This window comes from Solea solea, chromosome 4 (assembly GCF_958295425.1).
Source record: "Solea solea chromosome 4, fSolSol10.1, whole genome shotgun sequence".
In the NCBI taxonomy this organism is placed as follows: domain Eukaryota; kingdom Metazoa; phylum Chordata; class Actinopteri; order Pleuronectiformes; family Soleidae; genus Solea; species Solea solea.
The window spans coordinates 25,171,611-25,189,648 of NC_081137.1; the positions used below are offsets into that span (position 1 = coordinate 25,171,611).

General features: G+C 42.0%; 2 protein-coding genes across 4 annotated transcripts in view; one reads left to right on the top strand and one right to left on the bottom strand.

The window, feature by feature from the left end:
* nrg2a (neuregulin 2a) overlaps window positions 1-7,101 on the bottom strand; it is a 56,797-nt gene extending 49,696 nt beyond the window's left edge. For all 3 annotated transcript variants that reach the window (XM_058627213.1, XM_058627211.1, XM_058627212.1), the window contains exon 1: window positions 6,467-7,101. In XM_058627213.1, the coding sequence (XP_058483196.1) occupies window positions 6,467-6,878 (412 nt within the window). In that variant the 5' untranslated portion in view covers window positions 6,879-7,101. The remainder of the gene's footprint in view (window positions 1-6,466) is intronic.
* A 1,381-nt stretch (window positions 7,102-8,482) lies between these two features.
* On the top strand, window positions 8,483-16,696 carry puraa (purine-rich element binding protein Aa). Its single transcript, XM_058628074.1, has 2 exons — window positions 8,483-8,706; window positions 12,540-16,696. The coding sequence occupies exon 2, from the start codon at window positions 12,620-12,622 to the stop codon at window positions 13,475-13,477; it is 858 nt and encodes a 285-aa protein (XP_058484057.1). The 5' UTR covers window positions 8,483-8,706; window positions 12,540-12,619; the 3' UTR covers window positions 13,478-16,696.
* Window positions 16,697-18,038: the final 1,342 nt, after the last annotated feature.

Here is an 18,038-nt window from a genome sequence, read left to right on the forward strand (position 1 = left end):
GTTTGTTTGTGATCACGCCTTCAGCAGCAGGACAGATTAAGATTACACAAACCCACAGTGACCCCATTATTCTCCATAAACCCAGATGTAATCCAGAGTGAGGATTTGAATCATTGGCTTCAGTGAGTGAGCGTTCAAAGGTTAAACAGAGACAGTCACTGACCTGCTGTGTTTTAGTCTGGTATCATGTTCAGATATTTTTCCAATATTTTCTTATTTCATCAACTTTACAATTATATATCATATATTTAAATAATATTATAATATATAATATTATATAATCCAAGGGTCATTTTCTCTGACTTTTGTTGAAGATGAATTTCCTTCAGTAATTTGACTCTTGATGATGGAAACACAGAGCAGCACAATATCGATCAATGTAATCGTCACTTCATTTTCTTTTTCTTTACACGTTATGTAACATTATCACACTGTGGATCCATCTGTAAGAGTTCAGCTGTCTGTCTGTCTGTCTGTCTGTCTGTCTGTCTCACTCTCTCACTAATAGCTTTAATAATGGCTGCGTTCCATTTCGGTGAGTAAGTTCCCTGATGTTAAAGTGGAACTTCAGAGCTGTGCTTCTGTTACCATGACGAGCCTCGCTGTAGTGGATGATGATGTCATGATGATTCCAGATCACACAGATTTATAACACATGTATTAGTGTTGTTATGATTTTCGTTCTGACCTCATGTCTAATGTGTGTTGGTATGACAATAAAGAATTCTTGAATCTTGAATCTTGAATCTTATATTCTCTCTAATAACACTTCATTGTTTGGCCTTTTCCTTTATATCTTTTTAATTACAGGAAGTTTGATGCATAAATGTCTCGTCTGTTGTTCCTGAAAACTCTTCTGTAAAATGTCTATGAGTCAACGGCTATGAGCGATTAGCTAAATATTAATAATAAAACATTGACTGAAATAAACGGGCACAGGTTAAGAGACAGTTCACTCATTCATATGTCAGTGTTTCAGGGAACAACACACCTGATTCAGCTCAACAGCTCGTCATCAAGCTCTGCAGAAGCCTGATAACGAGCTGCTGATCTGAATCAGGTGTGTAAGTAACAGATTAGTGTGTGTGACATCACACACAGCTGAACTAAGAGCACGGCTCTATAGACCTGACAGGGTCCTCTTAACAATACACACCATGTCTTGACCCTAACGATTGCAGTGTTTGTGCAGCAGCATTGTTCACTTCCCCGAGGGAACCTCCCAAAGGGATTAATAAAGTCGTCTGTCTGTCTGTCGTCTGTCTGTCTGTCTGTCTGTCGTCTGTCAGCATCAGTGCACATCAGCACTGTGCTGATCAGAATCCAGAAAACAAACAAACATTCTACAGAACAGAAGAATTAGTCTGACAGTGAAATATTAAGACAAATGATTTACATCATGTTAAGAAAATATGATCTAAATAATGTTTACAAAGCCCTAGTTAATGCACTTTAAAAATAAATGAATCAGCTGACACGGAGGAAGGGCGTGGCCTTGTGAGAGTGACTGTTGTTTCCTCTCACTCACAAACATCTGCCTGATGCCCACTGACTGCTCCCCACACACACACACACACACACACACATTTGCTTTGTAACACCTGTCTGTCACAGCCTCAGCATGAACACCACATGCTAATAATGGCTTGTAAATGCTGTCGTTGGTGTCTGAAGACTTGTGGACTGCACATGTTTAATATCACATACATGAAGCTACTGTACCACAGTAGCTGTGTGGAGACTCATGGAAAACAGCCCCTGGAAACAGGCGGCGTAAACCCCAGAAAAAAACAATCCATGTTTCCAGGTCCAGACACTTCAGCACTGACAGTTGAAAACACTTCAATCATCCTTATCTCAACAAACACACATCCTGTACATGACAATAATCTCTGTGGTGAAGACAATAAATAAAGGCACCGTTGTCACAATCAGCAACTGTTTGCTCAATTGCCCTTGAGGGTTCTATTAGGATATAATGACGAACCTGTGGAAACATGTTGATTCATATCGCTGCCACACAAAGTTTAAGCACTGCAGAACCCACTTGCCATCAGCAGCTGTCATTCATATTCTATGTCTAGCTCTTCTTGGAACTGGATTCATGGAAAGATGCACAGCTTGGGGCAAAAATCCACTCGTCTGCCACCTCAGTGCAGCAGCTGCGGCCACATACACACAAAGCTCACAGCGACACATCATTGTTTCATTAACTTCATTCAAAGACTCAAAGTGTCTGAATGAGTCTAGCTTTGTTAATCACAGGTTTGAAGACACATGACACAATTACACGAGGTTTCCTCCAGGAGTCGACAGAGACATTAAGACTGAGCTACTTTTCTGATGCTAAACTAAAGGCAGATGCAACTTCACTCATTAAAAGTGATGTCAGTTTGTTTGTCTTCATGTTTTCTCAGATCCTCAACAGTGTCCTCAAGAGAAGTAGCCTATGATTATTATAGATAGCAATGCTTTGTTGATTACAGCAGTCAGAGGAGAAGGACCGGCCAATAATCACTCTTTACAACTGCCATGAGCCAGATGGACAACAACACAAAGACAGAGTTCACCGTGTGCAGAGCTGCAGTGGACAAACGTAGCCTGCTCCGGTCCTCCTGTGTTTCTGGATGGAAACAAAGACGCTGAACCTGCCTCGTGTCAACACTCCACGCTGCTGCAGAACAGTTTGGACTGTGTCACACTAAGCCATCGTTGAATATCATCGTTCACCCCTTCACCTCCACCGCTCACCATCTTAAAAAAGCTTCTTCTTCAGGAGTCTCCTCTGGAGTCTCCTCAGGAGTCTCCTCTGGAGTCCAAATCTGAACACAACACCACACTGAGACACAGCTCAGCACTCAAACTCATCTCATCTCATCATGTCACTATACTTTGACGAGTTAGAGTTAGAGTTAGAGTTAGAGAGTTAGAGTTACATGAGTTAGAGTTAGAGAGTTAGAGTTACATGAGTTAGAGTTAGAGAATTAGAGTTACATGAGTTAGAGTTAGAGAGTTAGAGTTACATGAGTTAGAGTTAGAGAGTTAGAGTTACATGAGTTAGAGTTAGAGAGTTAGAGTTACATGAGTTAGAGTTACATGAGTTAGAGTTAGAGAATTAGAGTTACATGAGTTAGAGTTAGAGAGTTAGAGTTACATGAGTTAGAGTTAGAGAGTTAGAGTTACATGAGTTAGAGTTAGAGAGTTAGAGTTACATGAGGTAGAGTTACATGAGTTAGAGTTAGAGAGTTAGAGTTAGAGTTACATGAGTTAGAGAGTTAGAGTTACATGAGTTAGAGTTAGAGAGTTAGAGTTACATGAGTTAGAGTTAAATGAGTTAGAGTTAAAGTTACATGAGTAAGAGTTAGAGAGTTGGAGTTAGAGAGTAAGAGTTAGAGAGTAAGAGTTAGAGAGTTAGAGTTAGAGTTAGAAAGTTAGAGTTACATGAGTTAGAGTTACATGAGTTAGAGTTATGGAGTTAGAGTTACATGAGTTAGAGTTAGAGACTTTCTCATCTTTGGATGAGATAGTCTCATCTTTGGATGAGATGGAGTTAGAGGAGTTAGAGGAGTTAGAGGAGTTAGATGAGTTAGATGAGATAGTTGAGATAGAGTTATGGAGTTAGAGTTAGATGAGATAGAGTTATGGAGTTAGAGTTAGATGAGATAGATGAGTTAGAGTCAGATAGAGTTAGATGAGATAGATGATATAGAGTTAGATGAGATAGAGTTAGATGAGATAGAGTTACATGAGTTAGAGTTATGTGAGATAGATGAAATGGAAACCATATTACAGTAAGATCACACTGGTCATTGTACTGATGTTCCAGAGGTCAGAGGTCATTATTTCATCAGTACCCGCACAACATCCTTTTTCCAAACTTCAAAGCTACACGCTGAGATCACGTGACACTTTACTTTCATGTCCATCTACATATGAGAACGTTTTACATAGACCAACAGACAAGTATTCAAATACTCTCACAACTGTGGTAGTTCCCACAACAGCAGGTGTCTCCACGATAACACCTCCCATGATCTTATCTCACACACACACACACACACACACACACACACACACCTACCTAACCTGACCGCAGTTCAAATCAGAAATGAAAGGACCAGGATTGTCTCCATTAGGACGACTGGTCCAGGTTAACGTCAGTGTTTCATGCATCAATAAATAAAGTTAAAATAAAGCAAACAATACAAGCTCCGCCCTCCAAACACACACTTCCTGACAAACTGCCTGAAAACACTAACATTAGCATAATTCAATGATGAGATGACTGGACGTGTTTATCACAGACTTGTGAGGGTTACAGGCTCCATGTTTTATATCATTTTAACTTTATTGTTCTTCTATAAATAAGATCAATGAAAGCATCGCAGCACTTGACTCTCATGTGTTCACGCTGAGATATTTCACTGTAGCACCGTGTGTGTTTGTGACACTGTAACATGAGGGACATGGTTCTGTTGTTACCTGTTTGTTGTATCAATGTCACAAAAACAGTTTGTCCAAAGTCCCAGTGGAGCGGGTTCTGATGAAAGGGTGAGAGGGTGAGCTCTGTGTGTCAGAGCTGTACAGGATGTACATTCCCTAGTCCCCAATGTACTCCTGCACACCAGGGAACTGGGTCAAGTTTTGGATGTGTGCTGTGTGAGCCTACACCTGGGCCCGGGCAAAGCTTTATGTATAGCAGTTACGAGTTCAAGGCCAGAACATAAGAGACAGTAATATAGAGACATTGTTAGGGGAATTAATATGAGGGAAATAAGCAGTCAACAAATCCCTACAACTTTAACTCATTACTAAATGAAGGACGGAGCTCAGGGGGGAAGAGGATGTCGAGGGACAGCTTGTTTATCAGCTGTATCTGACAAAAAAACATATTTAAGAGCGGAGGGGGCACAAAGAGTAAGAATCCCATCAACAACAAATGCCCACCAGGGCAACATTATTTGTGGTAGGCACTTTGGACCAAATAAAAGAGACAAAAGAGGGCGTGGCAAGTCTCTCAGGTATCACAGCGAGGTGGCCGTGCAGCGTTGATCACAGCACTGACAAGCTTTGCTAAGTGGCAGGAGAATTCATGGGGGAGGTTTCGGACTATTCAAGAAACTCAAGTAGTAATGAGGTACATTTTATGTTGCCTCTCTAATGGGATGATGAGTTTAAAAGCCAGAGTGAGCCTGGCAAAAACAAGAAAAGAAACAGGAGACTTTGAGTCTCATGGGTCCAGCTATAGCACAATTTAACAAGGCAGCAGTGCAGTGCACACATTATGCTCCAGGCCAAGGCACTTGAGTGCAAGTACAACCATGTTAATCATCCTTTGGAGGACATGTGTTCTTATGCCGCAACTGACTCTCTATGTGACAGTGGACACTGACTCTGTTCTAGAATTAAAGTTAGAATAAACCTGCACACTTACTCATGTCTGAGTGAGACCCACATCAGATCCACAACCAAAACAAAGTGAACTGTGGCAGGGTGTAAGTGCACAGGCTCAAAGGCAATATTCTAATATCGATTACAGGAGCGGAGAGCAAGAATAAAAGGTGTCTACACAGAAGACAGCTGGTGTGCATCATATACTGCAGCAACATCCGTGCAACTATATGCTGCATTGTCCTTAATCAATATGTTCCATAGCTTAACAATGTGATCACACGTCATATTTTCAACCAGTGAAATAATAACACCTGTAACAATGTGTCTATCTGAACTGACACACCTACAACAATAACACAGCACAGGTAACAATGTTCTGACCCGAGAAATCTGTGTGTGTGTGTGTGAGAGAAAAGTTTGATCTACATGTAACATAAGTGAATAATTCAAAATCAATCAATGATATAAAGATCAGAAATATCCATGATGTGCTCAACATCTTTGATATTAAAGTTCTGTGTGAACTCAGGTCAGTGTCACAGTCTACGTATTTAAGCATTAAAGCATTAAAGCAGGGCGTGAACCTAAATATAGACACGGAACCAGGTTCCTTTGGGCACGTGACGCCAAAGACACAGGCCGCTGTCCCTGGTCCTGAAATCATAGCGCGTGCTGTGTTGACATGAGAAGAAGACAACACTTAGCTCTCCATCACAAAGTCTTTAAGTGTTCGCGGTCTAATGCGGGTTGGCATGGTGCAGCTAGTTCGATACACACAAACTGCAATTCCTTACAAGCAACAGTGCGAGGCGCATGTCTGATGCAGTTCAGGGGAGAGGGAAGGAGAGAGGAGAGAGAAAGAGACTTTGATTGATCATGTGAGCTATGGCAGCCTGCGAGAGTTGTCGAAAATTGCTGCAGAGACGCCCCTCAGGCATCTGTCAGCTTCCAACTGACTCCAAACACCTGTTACCACAAGCACGAGAGCTAAGTGTGGCTGCTAACACGAACACAGCGTTCATCCTTCCGGGTTCACACTTCACCGGTTAAAATCCACAATACGTTCACTTACCGCAGTCCTCACACAAGATCTTCCCAACGTCCTTTTTAAGGTTCTTTCCACTCGTGTCCAGGGGCGCGAACGATGCCTTGAAAACCAAGGGCTCGTCAGTGGGGTCCATGAAAAAAATGTACTTGTGGTTCTTCTTCACTTTGGTGCACGGAGCCTCGGATCCGAATTCCCCCACAGTGACGAGCTGCTCTCGCTCCAGACCGCCGCTGTTCAGGGGCCAAACATCCAGCACTTTGACATTCACACGGTACGGTTCCGCGGAGACGTTGACGGGAGGCGTGGACTGCACCTTACCCTCGATCACCACGGACGCTGTGTAAGCCTGGTCCTGCAGGGAATTCAAACTCGGGGAGTAGCAGGCGAATGAGACCCCGATGACCAGCATGGATAAATGCACTGAATCAAGCCTCATGCCGCCTGCTTTGGCTCGGTGGTCGCTGGTCGCGTTGCGGCACAGCTCGCTCTGCTGCGGGGCGATGGCGACGGAGCTGGGTTGAATGAAGAGACAGAGAGAGGGCTCCAGTAGCACGGCAGCGCGACAGACCTTGCATAAGTGTCCATGCCATTGGGATCCGCTGCTTTTTCCAGTGATTTGCAGTGGGTAAAGAGCAGCTGTGTGGACGGGGGGACGGGGACGGGGACGGGGGAGGGGGGGGGGGGTTGTTCCGCGGGGCGAAGCTGGCGTTTAAATCCACTCAGTGATGATAATCATCATCATCATCATCATCATAATAAGGCATTGTTGATCCTCCTCGTCTCTATGCTGCCATCACAAGCCTGGACTGCAAGACGACGCCACTCTTTATCTTTGCCCAAAAATTGCAGTGGTTACCGCTGATGCTCGTGTGTAATACACACTGAGCATCATCTGCAGCGGACGGAGAAAAATGCTGCAGTGGAGCTCAAGTTTGGTGTCGTCCGCGCGCGAGAACAAAAAACACGCGTTTCATTCCAAAAAAATACAAATAAAAAAGAAAACTGTTGTTTATTCCTGATCGGCAGCAATAACGCTGATCCGCCGCCTTCCTTATTCCACCACGACTCGCTCTCTCTCTCTCTCTCTCTCTCTCTCTCTCTCCCTAACCCCCCTCCCCCCCCCCTCTCTCTCGCTCTCTCTCCACCTCCCCCACCACAGAGCCACAGACAGAGAGGAAATAATGCCAAAGGGCTCCGTCAACAAAAACGCAGCATCGCAGCGCTGAGATAGAAGCAGCGGATGATCGACAGGTCGATCTCATCACTCCATGTTGTTATATCAGTGTGAGGCACATCCTACATTCATGAGTGCTGCGAGGAGCCATGACTGCGCGCACACACACACACACACACACACACACACACAGACAGAGGAGAAGAAGACGGTTCTCCACAGATCCAGAGGAAATCATGAGTCTGCTGCAAAAGCTTCAGACAGTTTGTGAATGACGTGTGTGTCTCGTGCTGTTTTTCTCTGTGAATGACTTTAGAAACACAGATCTCTGTTCTCTGTTCTACAGGTAACTCAAGTAAAGTCAAATCAAGATTAGATGAGATGACAGTAGCATGAATGCACATCCAGCACTGACAGCATTCACAGAGAGCGCCCCCTGCTGACCACCACTGGATTTAGAGAACTCTGACAAACACAAAGTGCTGTTAACATTTCACCTGCAACACAACCTTCGCGTGCGCGTGCGCGCGCCTGTGTGTGTGTGTGTGTGTGTGGACTTGACTGCTCTCCGTGGTGCTGAAATCTTACACATAGATTGGACGTAGAAAGCTGGTGCGCACTCTTCTGTGTGACGTCACGTTCCTTACTGAACACACGCACGTGCCATGTGGTCGTGTATATGTACATAAGGTGACATAAGGTGACATAAGGTGACACAAAGTGACACAAAGTGACAAACGCTCACTTACTTGTTTGGTTTGTCTTTTATCTCAGTGCAGACTGGACCCTGCATTTCCTCGATGGCGCCGGCAGGAGGCGCGCGTCCACAGACTTTGTGCGTGTTGACATCAGAGGTGAAACGTGCGCCGTTGAACTTGTGCGTGTGTCGCTGTCCGTGCCACGACTCGCCGTCTCTTGTCCATCTTGTGGAGAAGACAGAAGCAGAGCGCCGCGCTGTCATTCCACACAAAACCAAGAGGCGCAGATCACATGCACATGTTTCCTCTGCCTCCTCTCGTCCTCTGCTTCTCACCGTCGAGGCTGTGAGGCGCTCTGTCTGCGCTCTGTCTGCTCACTGCACGCCTGTAAGGTAGGTTATGGAGTAATGACGCTGATCTTTATTCTCGCCGTCCTGTCACATTTAAATGTCCTGAACTCGCGCAGCCAAGTGTGCGTCTGTGTCACAGAAGCAGCGCAGTGGCTCTGGACCGTGTCTCTGGACCGTGTCTCTGGACCGTGTCTCTGATGTGAAATAACTGCTGCTGCGTTTGGAGCGGAGCCACTGCATTCCTGTGTTGGGATGCAGCGCAAAACTTTGTGGCTCAATCACAACGACGGCCTTTAAAAAAAAATGCGACGAGACCGTTTTATGAAGCTGATGTCGACGTTGGATTCAAACCTGGACTCCTGAACATGTGACGAATGTGACACCTGCTGCACAGTCATGATCACAAAAGAGTCTGGACAAACAGGACAAGTAGGCCAGTGATTGTGAAGTCTGCGAGAGCAGCTTCAGGATCATTAGACTCCACAATAATAATGTTTATGGCGGATTTAGGCTCAGTGCGCACAGGGAGCATAGACATTCTTACACATCCTTTACATCCTTTACATCCTAGGATGTAGAGTTTACATCCTTACACGTCCTTTACATACATAGTAAATCATGTACATCTCCCGTCGAAATGTTAAATTAAATAAGATATTTCGGTTTGACTTGCCTGTTGTGCAGAGTCGCGGTTGTCACCTGATGAGGAGTAAAGAGAAAGTGCGCGTTAGAAACAGCGTTAAAATAAGCAGAGCAACATAAAAGTCGAACATACACACAACCATCACGTGTTCATCAGAATAAATCACATGTTTACCTGAACGTATTTCAATTTAATTCATGTTTGCCTGCACGTGGATGTTGGGTTAGTGATTGAGTTCATTAACGATCACTGAACCATGACTGGAGTCCAGATTCCAGATTTCAGTGGAAAAGAATCACAAGGCCTCGCGACCTCCGCGGGACTGCAGCAGGATCAGAGCTCTAATAATAATGATGTATAATAATAATAATGATATTATTATTGTTATTGTTATTGTTATTGTTATTGTTATTATTATTATTATTGTTATTATTATTGTTATTATTAATAATATCTGCACGTGCATCAGTGATGAGAAAATAAAAATCAATAATAATCATCAGGTCACGTGTGTAGGCCTCTGAACATGACGGAAACCGCAGCTCACCTTCTGTCATGTTTACAATATTTGAACCTCACTCATTTCTTACTACATTTGGATTGCAGCACTTTATTGTTGTAGTTTTTATGTTAACTAAATATTTCATTTGTATTTATTTACTTTATTTCTCATTTGATTACAATTACATGCACGAAATGGGAATAGTCTGTGCCTTTCATTAACATCATTCAGATATGAACGAGTTGCGTCATGTGTTCATTATTTTAATATGAATTCATTGAGAAAAAAAATTGGCCCATCAAAAAAACACACGCATATTCTGTTTTTGTTCACGCACGTTGAAATCAGCACTGGTCAAACATTACACACAGAGTTTTATTCTGTATTCTGAGACATAACTAACTAACTAAATAATAACAATAATAATAATAATAGTAATAACAACAATAATAATAATAATAATAACAAATAAAAATGTGTTCAATTAAAGAAAAGCCCACGTGGTGCACTGATTTGGTCTCGTGTTTTTCTATTAACAATTTTGTCCATGTGATGTATTTTTCATTATTATAAATAAACATATATTGGGCTAATTTGCATGTTGACCAACAATAAATAAATAAATGAATACATAAATAAATAAATAAAACTAAAGAAGTATAGAGCAGAAGTTCCATGTTACAGTATGTGCAGAGCTCGTTTATCCACTGAAGGGCTTCAAACAATATTTAATCACATTTATTGTTTTTGAATATTATTTTATTACATTTGTGTTATTTTATTTGTATCATGACGTCCTCGCGTGTCCAGCTTTACTGGGACGTTTTATACAAACTGTTTTTTTAATGCCCAGGGACCACAGATGCAAACTAGCTATTCAGCTAACTCTGGTATAGACCTGGTTCTGTACATGCTCCCTGTCAACTAAACTCATAAACTAAACTAAACTTAATGACAGGTGAGAGAACAAACCAGGACAATAGATTTATAAGTCATTTAAAGGTCAGTATTTTCAACATATGATAAACCAGAAAAAAAATGTTTATCTGCATATTTACAGCCCATTAAGCCAATAATTCAATATTATAACATTGATTTTAATCATAATAATCATGATTATAATTATTAAAATAATACAGGGAAACAGTTTGCAGGCGTCATTGTTCTAATAGTAAATGTGCGGTATAGTTTCATAGCCTGTTGTAAACGTTCGGTCTAACAGTATCGGATCCACGGATCCACGGATCACAGGCCTCAGTAGGCTTCATCTCACTGTTTAGGCCTACCGTGCCGAGAGAGAGAGAGAGGGAGGGAGGGAGGGAGAGAGGGAGAGAGGGAGAGAGAGAGAGGGAGAGAGAGAGAGAGAGGCTGGCGCGTGAGCAGCATGACCACTGCACAACACAAACACACAGACTTTGATATAAGTTGTGTGATGACTGCAGACAATATTGTGACCTCGTGACTCAAACCCTAAAAACACAACTTGACATTAGTTTAAAACGAACTCACGCATGTAACGTCCTGGTTTTATTATTATTATTATTATTATTATTATTAATTTGCTTCTGAAATGACGTCAAACTGTAACCACATCTGCTCACAGTTTGAAGAAGGAAGAAAATATCACGGGTTTTTTTAAGTCGTCCATCCGCTGCTACCACGTGCAGGTGAGTTTATTTAAAAACAAAGATATTTATACATTTAAATAAAGGCCACAAGAACAGGAACAGAAAGTGACTTAAAGTTGTAAATAACCAAACGTCTAATGTAGTTACATTTATTGTCAATAAATAAATCACATTAAAGTGACATCATTTATGAGCACGCGATATTTCAGTGAATCACAGGAAAATCCTAGATTTATCAAATCTGTTTTGAATCTTGTGTTAATTAATTATCCACGAGTTTGGCCTATGACCCATATTACTAAATGATTAGATTATTATCTTTTAAAAATAATATTTCATATTTCTATATTATTAACGTGATGAAAATTAGCACCGACTTATTTTCTTCTGTTTTAGAGATTTTTCTTCTCTTCCTCCATTCCTACTTTATTTTATTTCGATTTAAAATAAATAAATTCAAGATATTATTTAATGTATTTGTTTATTTTATTTTGTGAGCTTGTTTAATATTTGTGTACACTCAGCTGTTTGGTTTATATTTAAAAAAAAATTAAAATTGGGTTGGATTTGCATTCCCTTTTTAGATATTTCAGCATTGTTTCACAATAAAGACATTTATTTAAAATAATAAAGACATTTATTTATAATAAAAACATTAATGACGTGTCTCTAGGGCATTCAAATATCATCTTCTTCCACTTAGGCCACAATTGTGTCAAAAATAAGCAGTGGGTGGCAGGTTAATAGCAGGTTAACAGCAGGTTAACAGCAGGTTAACACCTGCATTGAACGTTTGTGTGATAGTGAACACATTAAGGTTCAAATGACTTTAAATTAAAAAAAAAACTTAAAAAATCTTAAAAAGAGGAAAACGGAAGTAAACACAGCAACACGTCACAACAGGCTGCGTCAACTAAAACACGCTTCAGACTGAGTGTGTGCGGCATTTCCTGCCAATATCGGGTGACTTTGTCGTGTTCTAATCGTCGTGTTATCTCCAAACGTGACACTGAGAGGAGGAAATGTTGTAAAAGAGTGTTTTTAAATCGTCCTCCTCCATCTGCATTCACGCTTCCCTCGCTTCTTCTGTACCTCTGTGCAGATCTCGCGAGAGCTCCGGCGTTGGCTGGGGCTGGCCGTGGCTTTGCAGCAGACAGAGGGAGAAGGCAGGCAGGCAGCATCATGGCGGACAGAGACAGTGGAAGTGAGCAGGGAGGAGCAGCCACGGGCCCAGGCTTCGGTTCCATGCACCTAGCGACAGGAGGGGCGGGCTCGGCTTCCGGGCTCCAGCACGAGACGCAGGAGCTGGCGTCGAAGCGAGTTGACATCCAGAACAAACGCTTCTATCTGGACGTGAAGCAGAACGCAAAAGGCCGCTTCTTAAAGATAGCTGAAGTCGGGGCCGGTGGAAACAAGAGCCGCCTCACTCTCTCCATGTCCGTGGCGGTCGAGTTCCGCGACTACTTGGGGGACTTCATCGAACACTATGCCCAGCTGGGTCCGAGCAACCCGGGCATGGTACAAGACGAGCCCCGGCGAGCGCTCAAGAGCGAGTTCTTGGTGCGAGAGAATCGGAAATACTACATGGATCTGAAAGAGAACCAGAGGGGACGCTTTCTGAGGATTCGACAGACCGTCAACCGGGGGCCCGGTTTGGGATCCACGCAAGGCCAGACCATCGCTCTCCCTGCCCAAGGACTTATTGAGTTTCGTGACGCGTTGGCTAAACTTATTGACGATTACGGCGTGGAGGACGATCCTGCCGAACTGCCCGAAGGCTCGTCATTGACTGTGGACAACAAGCGCTTTTTCTTTGACGTCGGGTCCAATAAGTACGGCGTGTTCATGAGGGTAAGCGAGGTGAAGCCGACCTACCGCAACTCAATAACGGTGCCCTACAAAGTGTGGTCCAAATTTGGGAATACTTTCTGTAAATATGCCGAGGAGATGAAGAAGATCCAGGAGAAGCAGCGCGAGAAGAGAGCGTGCGAGCTGCATCAACAAGAGGAGATGCAGGCGGACGATGGAGACGAGGATTGATACGGAGAGCCCGAGGGAGGAAATCACGAAAACAGATGCAAGAGTAATGAAAATAACAAGAGAAATTATAATGATGAACTCTACTGTATAAAGAAAGAAATCTAAAGATTTAACTGTAATGGTTTAACTCCAAGGGAGCATCACCCACAATATAAGAAACCTCCACAACCTGACAGTTCTGACATGTTGTCACTCATCGCTGGATGTTACCCCACTTATCCACCATTAATACAGTTAACAGGCTGCTAAACAAAGTAATAACATTATATTTGAACATTGTTTCCTACTTGACAAACAATATTGAACTGAGTGTTTATTTCCCTTATTAACTGAAAACTTTTGTACCAGTTAAAGCTATTGTAAAAAAAAACAAACAAACAAAAGAACGGTGTTTGCAATGTTCAAATGGAATCATCGCCGAGTTCCAGTGAGATTTCCATGTGAGCTAAAGACTTCAGCACAAATCAGACCTTTTCAGTTTTCAACCAAATTAGGAACTCTTTGTGAAAGGTTGTCACATGTTGGTCATCTTCTGAACCTGAGTACAGTGAGTGCACATGTGTTTCCACATGAATCACGAGGGCTAGGCCTGTTGTCACACTCACACACTCTCAAAACACTGCAAAAGGAATAATAACGTAGGCTGAGAAGTGCAATATGCATCGCAGAAAACAAATGAATCACATATATATATATATATATATATATACTGAAGTGATCAGTGGATCTTGACATGATGACATTTGCCAGAGGCATTCAAAGAAATATTAATATTGTAATTATTGTTTCAGTTGAACTTGTTGCCATGCAGATGGATATATTGTAGACTACCTTTTTGTCTCGTTGTTGATGCAATGTGTTCATTTTAAAAAGGTACTAAATGTGTATTTGATAGAAGAAGTGCAGTGACAACATGTAGCAAATGGCCTGAATTGCACATTAACATCCACTCATCCTGTGTCTGATTTACTTTGATGGTGTGGAGAGAAAACGGAGGCAAACGTCAGGTGAGCGTCATTGGTCAGAACACGGGAAACCTTGCTGTCGTCATTGTTCAGTCATCAAAGTCTAAATGGTGCCAAGGAGCGCTGTTGCTGCATGTTCATCTGCACTAAGATAGATTTCGTTGGTCTCCCAAAATATTGGCTCAAGGACCCTCCTCCAAATGCATTGTACCAATCTGAAGTCTGAGTCCACAGTGGATTCACCCACGGTCTCCGTGTAATTATCCTGTGAGTGGTTTCATCTCCATTTTGAAAAGAGCGATCTCACAAACTTGTATTTAGCGTCTCGCCGCCGCTCTTTGAGGAGGAACATTGAGGAGCATGCCTGGATGAGCCAACATGAAGAGAAGTCCCTTCTCAGCTGTTGGTCAAGTGCCAGCGATGTGTCAGTGTGTCCGTCCTGCGGTCAGTGGGGCGTCTCTGGACACGCACTCGTAGCTCTACTTTAGATCTGTAAGCCCAAATATCCACGTGGGTGTGGGTGAGATTCTTGTTTTGGTCGAATTGTAAATATTTGGGCTGCCACACGGAAAACGACTGGTACTGGTCCAGTTCACTCGCATCTCATAGATGTGTGATAGCACTTTTATAAACTCCAGAGAAACTGGCAACAATCAGATAATGTCAGATTTACCTCAGCATTGAATTCAATGACTGCTCCCGTGTTTAGATTGACTGGAAACCAGCAAACGACACTGTCCTTGACCACCTATTTTTGGAGCCTGTGATTGGGAGCATCCTCTTCAGCATAGAAACAACCTGGTGCCTTACACACTCCGCATGCTTACACGCTGGCCTGGTGCTTTGGATCGCCGTTTGGCTTCTATTTCCCATTGTTTCCTCCATTCTTCCGTTCTGTTGGTGTCTCAGCCCCTTGTGTGCTAGCGCACGACTCGTGGTGCTAAAAGTCTTTTTTTTTACAAACTCTTACAAAAGAAAAGAAAAAAAAGGAGGAGCAGGATTCTTAACTTCTCTCTGCTACCTTCCTTCTCCCCTAATGTCATTGCCATTCCCGTTTCCCAGCCATCCAGGTGTCGGCCTACATGTAAACATGGACGGGGGGGGGCCCGGCGGCGGCGGCGGCGGCGGTCACCGAGTGCTGATGTGGTCACTGATGGGAACATCTTTAGTGTCGTGGTTGTCGCCTGTAGAAGAGCTCCTCCGCTGGCTTGGGCAGTTTAACGTGTAAGTTGTAAGTTGCTCAGTTAATGGGGAGTAGCAAGCATGTCTTTTTTTTAAGTGTAGTTTTACCTTTTCAGCATTATTCCACATTATTTGTAATTCTGGAATGTTTTCGCCCACAAAAAAAGATCTATTTTTTTCTGTGCAACATTTCATCACTGTGTGCAATATCGTATGTGCCAATGGTGGCAATATATGTATATCAATTAAATATATGATTACTATTTGAAAGCATGTGGCTGAATTCCATGTTTATTTCTCATGAAGGAGTTGTATATGCCTTTATTTGCACTCTTAACTCCATCCTGGAGGAAAATATAGTAAACCAAGATCTGATCAACCTGTTGTGTGGAGCAGTGGATGAACGCTGGTGACCTTGGCTCATGGTTGTTGAAAGTATAAACTATAATCAATGAAGTTTTTGTGAAAAAGAAAACTTAAAACATTTCCATTTTAGCTTCAAGCTAAGAAAAGGTGCTTCTGTCCAATCCTCATTACGATGTACGGTGAACTGTCCTCAGTGGTTGTTGTGTGTAGCACTTTGCTTTCCCAGGTTAAACTAACCTGACCAATACTTGTTTAAAATGATCTGAAAAAAAAAGAAAAAAGAATGTTTTTCTCTTCTTCTGTTGCCTCTTTTTAAAAGAGCGTATTTTGATTTCTTTTTCTTTTTCATTTGGTTTTGATGCATCAAATATAATTTATGTACATTTGACAAATTTTAAAATAAATTTAATTTACCCACAAGGGAAAATCTTCATTTACATCTATGTGTTTTTTCATGTTACATTTCTTGTTCCTAAAAGGTCTACAATTCATGGATGAAAATATGTTGAATTCTTATGTAGTGTTGTCTGAAATGTCTGACTCTACATTTGCAATGGTGTTACTTACAAAAGCTTAATTTTACAGCCTTTAAAATGCTAACTTTGCAAGGAGAAGAACCTGTTGAATCACGTCTTCATAGAGATTTGACATTAGTACTGTATGTATAACACCAGGCTGTAAAATAAAGCATTACTTTGGTCTCTAATCACTCTGACTATTATGCCGTTTGTGATTATTCCAGTGCTGATGAAGCAGCTTCATCGTCATGTGTATATCATTTAGATTTGAGATGTTTGCTTGATTCCATGTTACATACAGTAAAGAAAGATTTAAGGTGCTTCCACGGAAGAGATTTAAATGATTGAACGTATTAAAAGAGATCAACTATAGTCAGGGATCATGAGAGGTACCACACCACAGAGGTCAGAGGTCAGGGTCTGGAGATCCGTATGTTTAGGTTTTGTGATGATGTAGATGCTCCTGCAGTGACCTGGACAAAGGTCAACAAATGAAATGGACCTCAGTCCAGATGTTCAGGGCTGGGGTAGCTCAGCCCCATGTGTAGAGACATCATGGTCACCAGTTCAAATCCACCCCTGGGTTAGTTGTAGATGCTGTAGTTGTACTCAATTCCCTTGTAGCTTGTGTGGCTTTGGGTAAATAAAAAAATATATTTTTAATAATTTTATATAAATATATATATATATATATTCTATTTATTTATTATAACAATAATAATAATAATAAGTATTATTTTTGTTATATAGGCCCTGTGATGGACTGGTGAACTGTCCAGGGTGTACTATCGCCGTGTGTCAGCTGAGCTTGGCACAGCTGGAGGATGAAGCTGCAGATGATGATGATGATGATGATGATGATGATGATGATTGTTCTATAGTTGTCGCTGTATCATCACAGTGGGAGTGAACTGAGCTTTACTGTATGAACACCGTGTGTGTGTGTGTGTGTGTGTGTGTGTGTTGATGCTGTGACTGTTTGTGTTCAACTTTTATTATTTCAGTTTAGGTGGAGACGTGATTTCTATCGTGTGGCCACTAGATGGAGCTGTTTATTTAAGTATGATGCTGAACAGACAGGAACAGAGGGAGGAGCACAGCACAGCGGAACAACTAACAAGGTAATGGAAACAAGTTTTGGTCGTTAGTTGTTTTTGGTTGAGCGGATTTTACAGATTTCTTTAGAAACACTTTATAAAACGAACGAAGTCAAACAAACACATTTACAGAAGAACACGTGTGTGTGTCCGCGCGCGTGTGTTCCTCATTAGTTTAAATCTTAATCATCGTGTGTGTGTGCCCGCGCGCGCGCGTGTTCCTCATTAGTTTAAATCTTAATCATCGTGTGTGTGTGTGTGTGTGTGTGTCACATTCAGTCTGCAGTCACACACTCACTTAACAAGTTCTACTTGAATGTTCATGTGCTGTGTCTGTGACACACACACACACACACACACACTGACTCAGAAGCTGATGAAGACTCTCGTGAGTTCTCTTCTCTCACGTTTTATAAATGTGTGACATTAACTT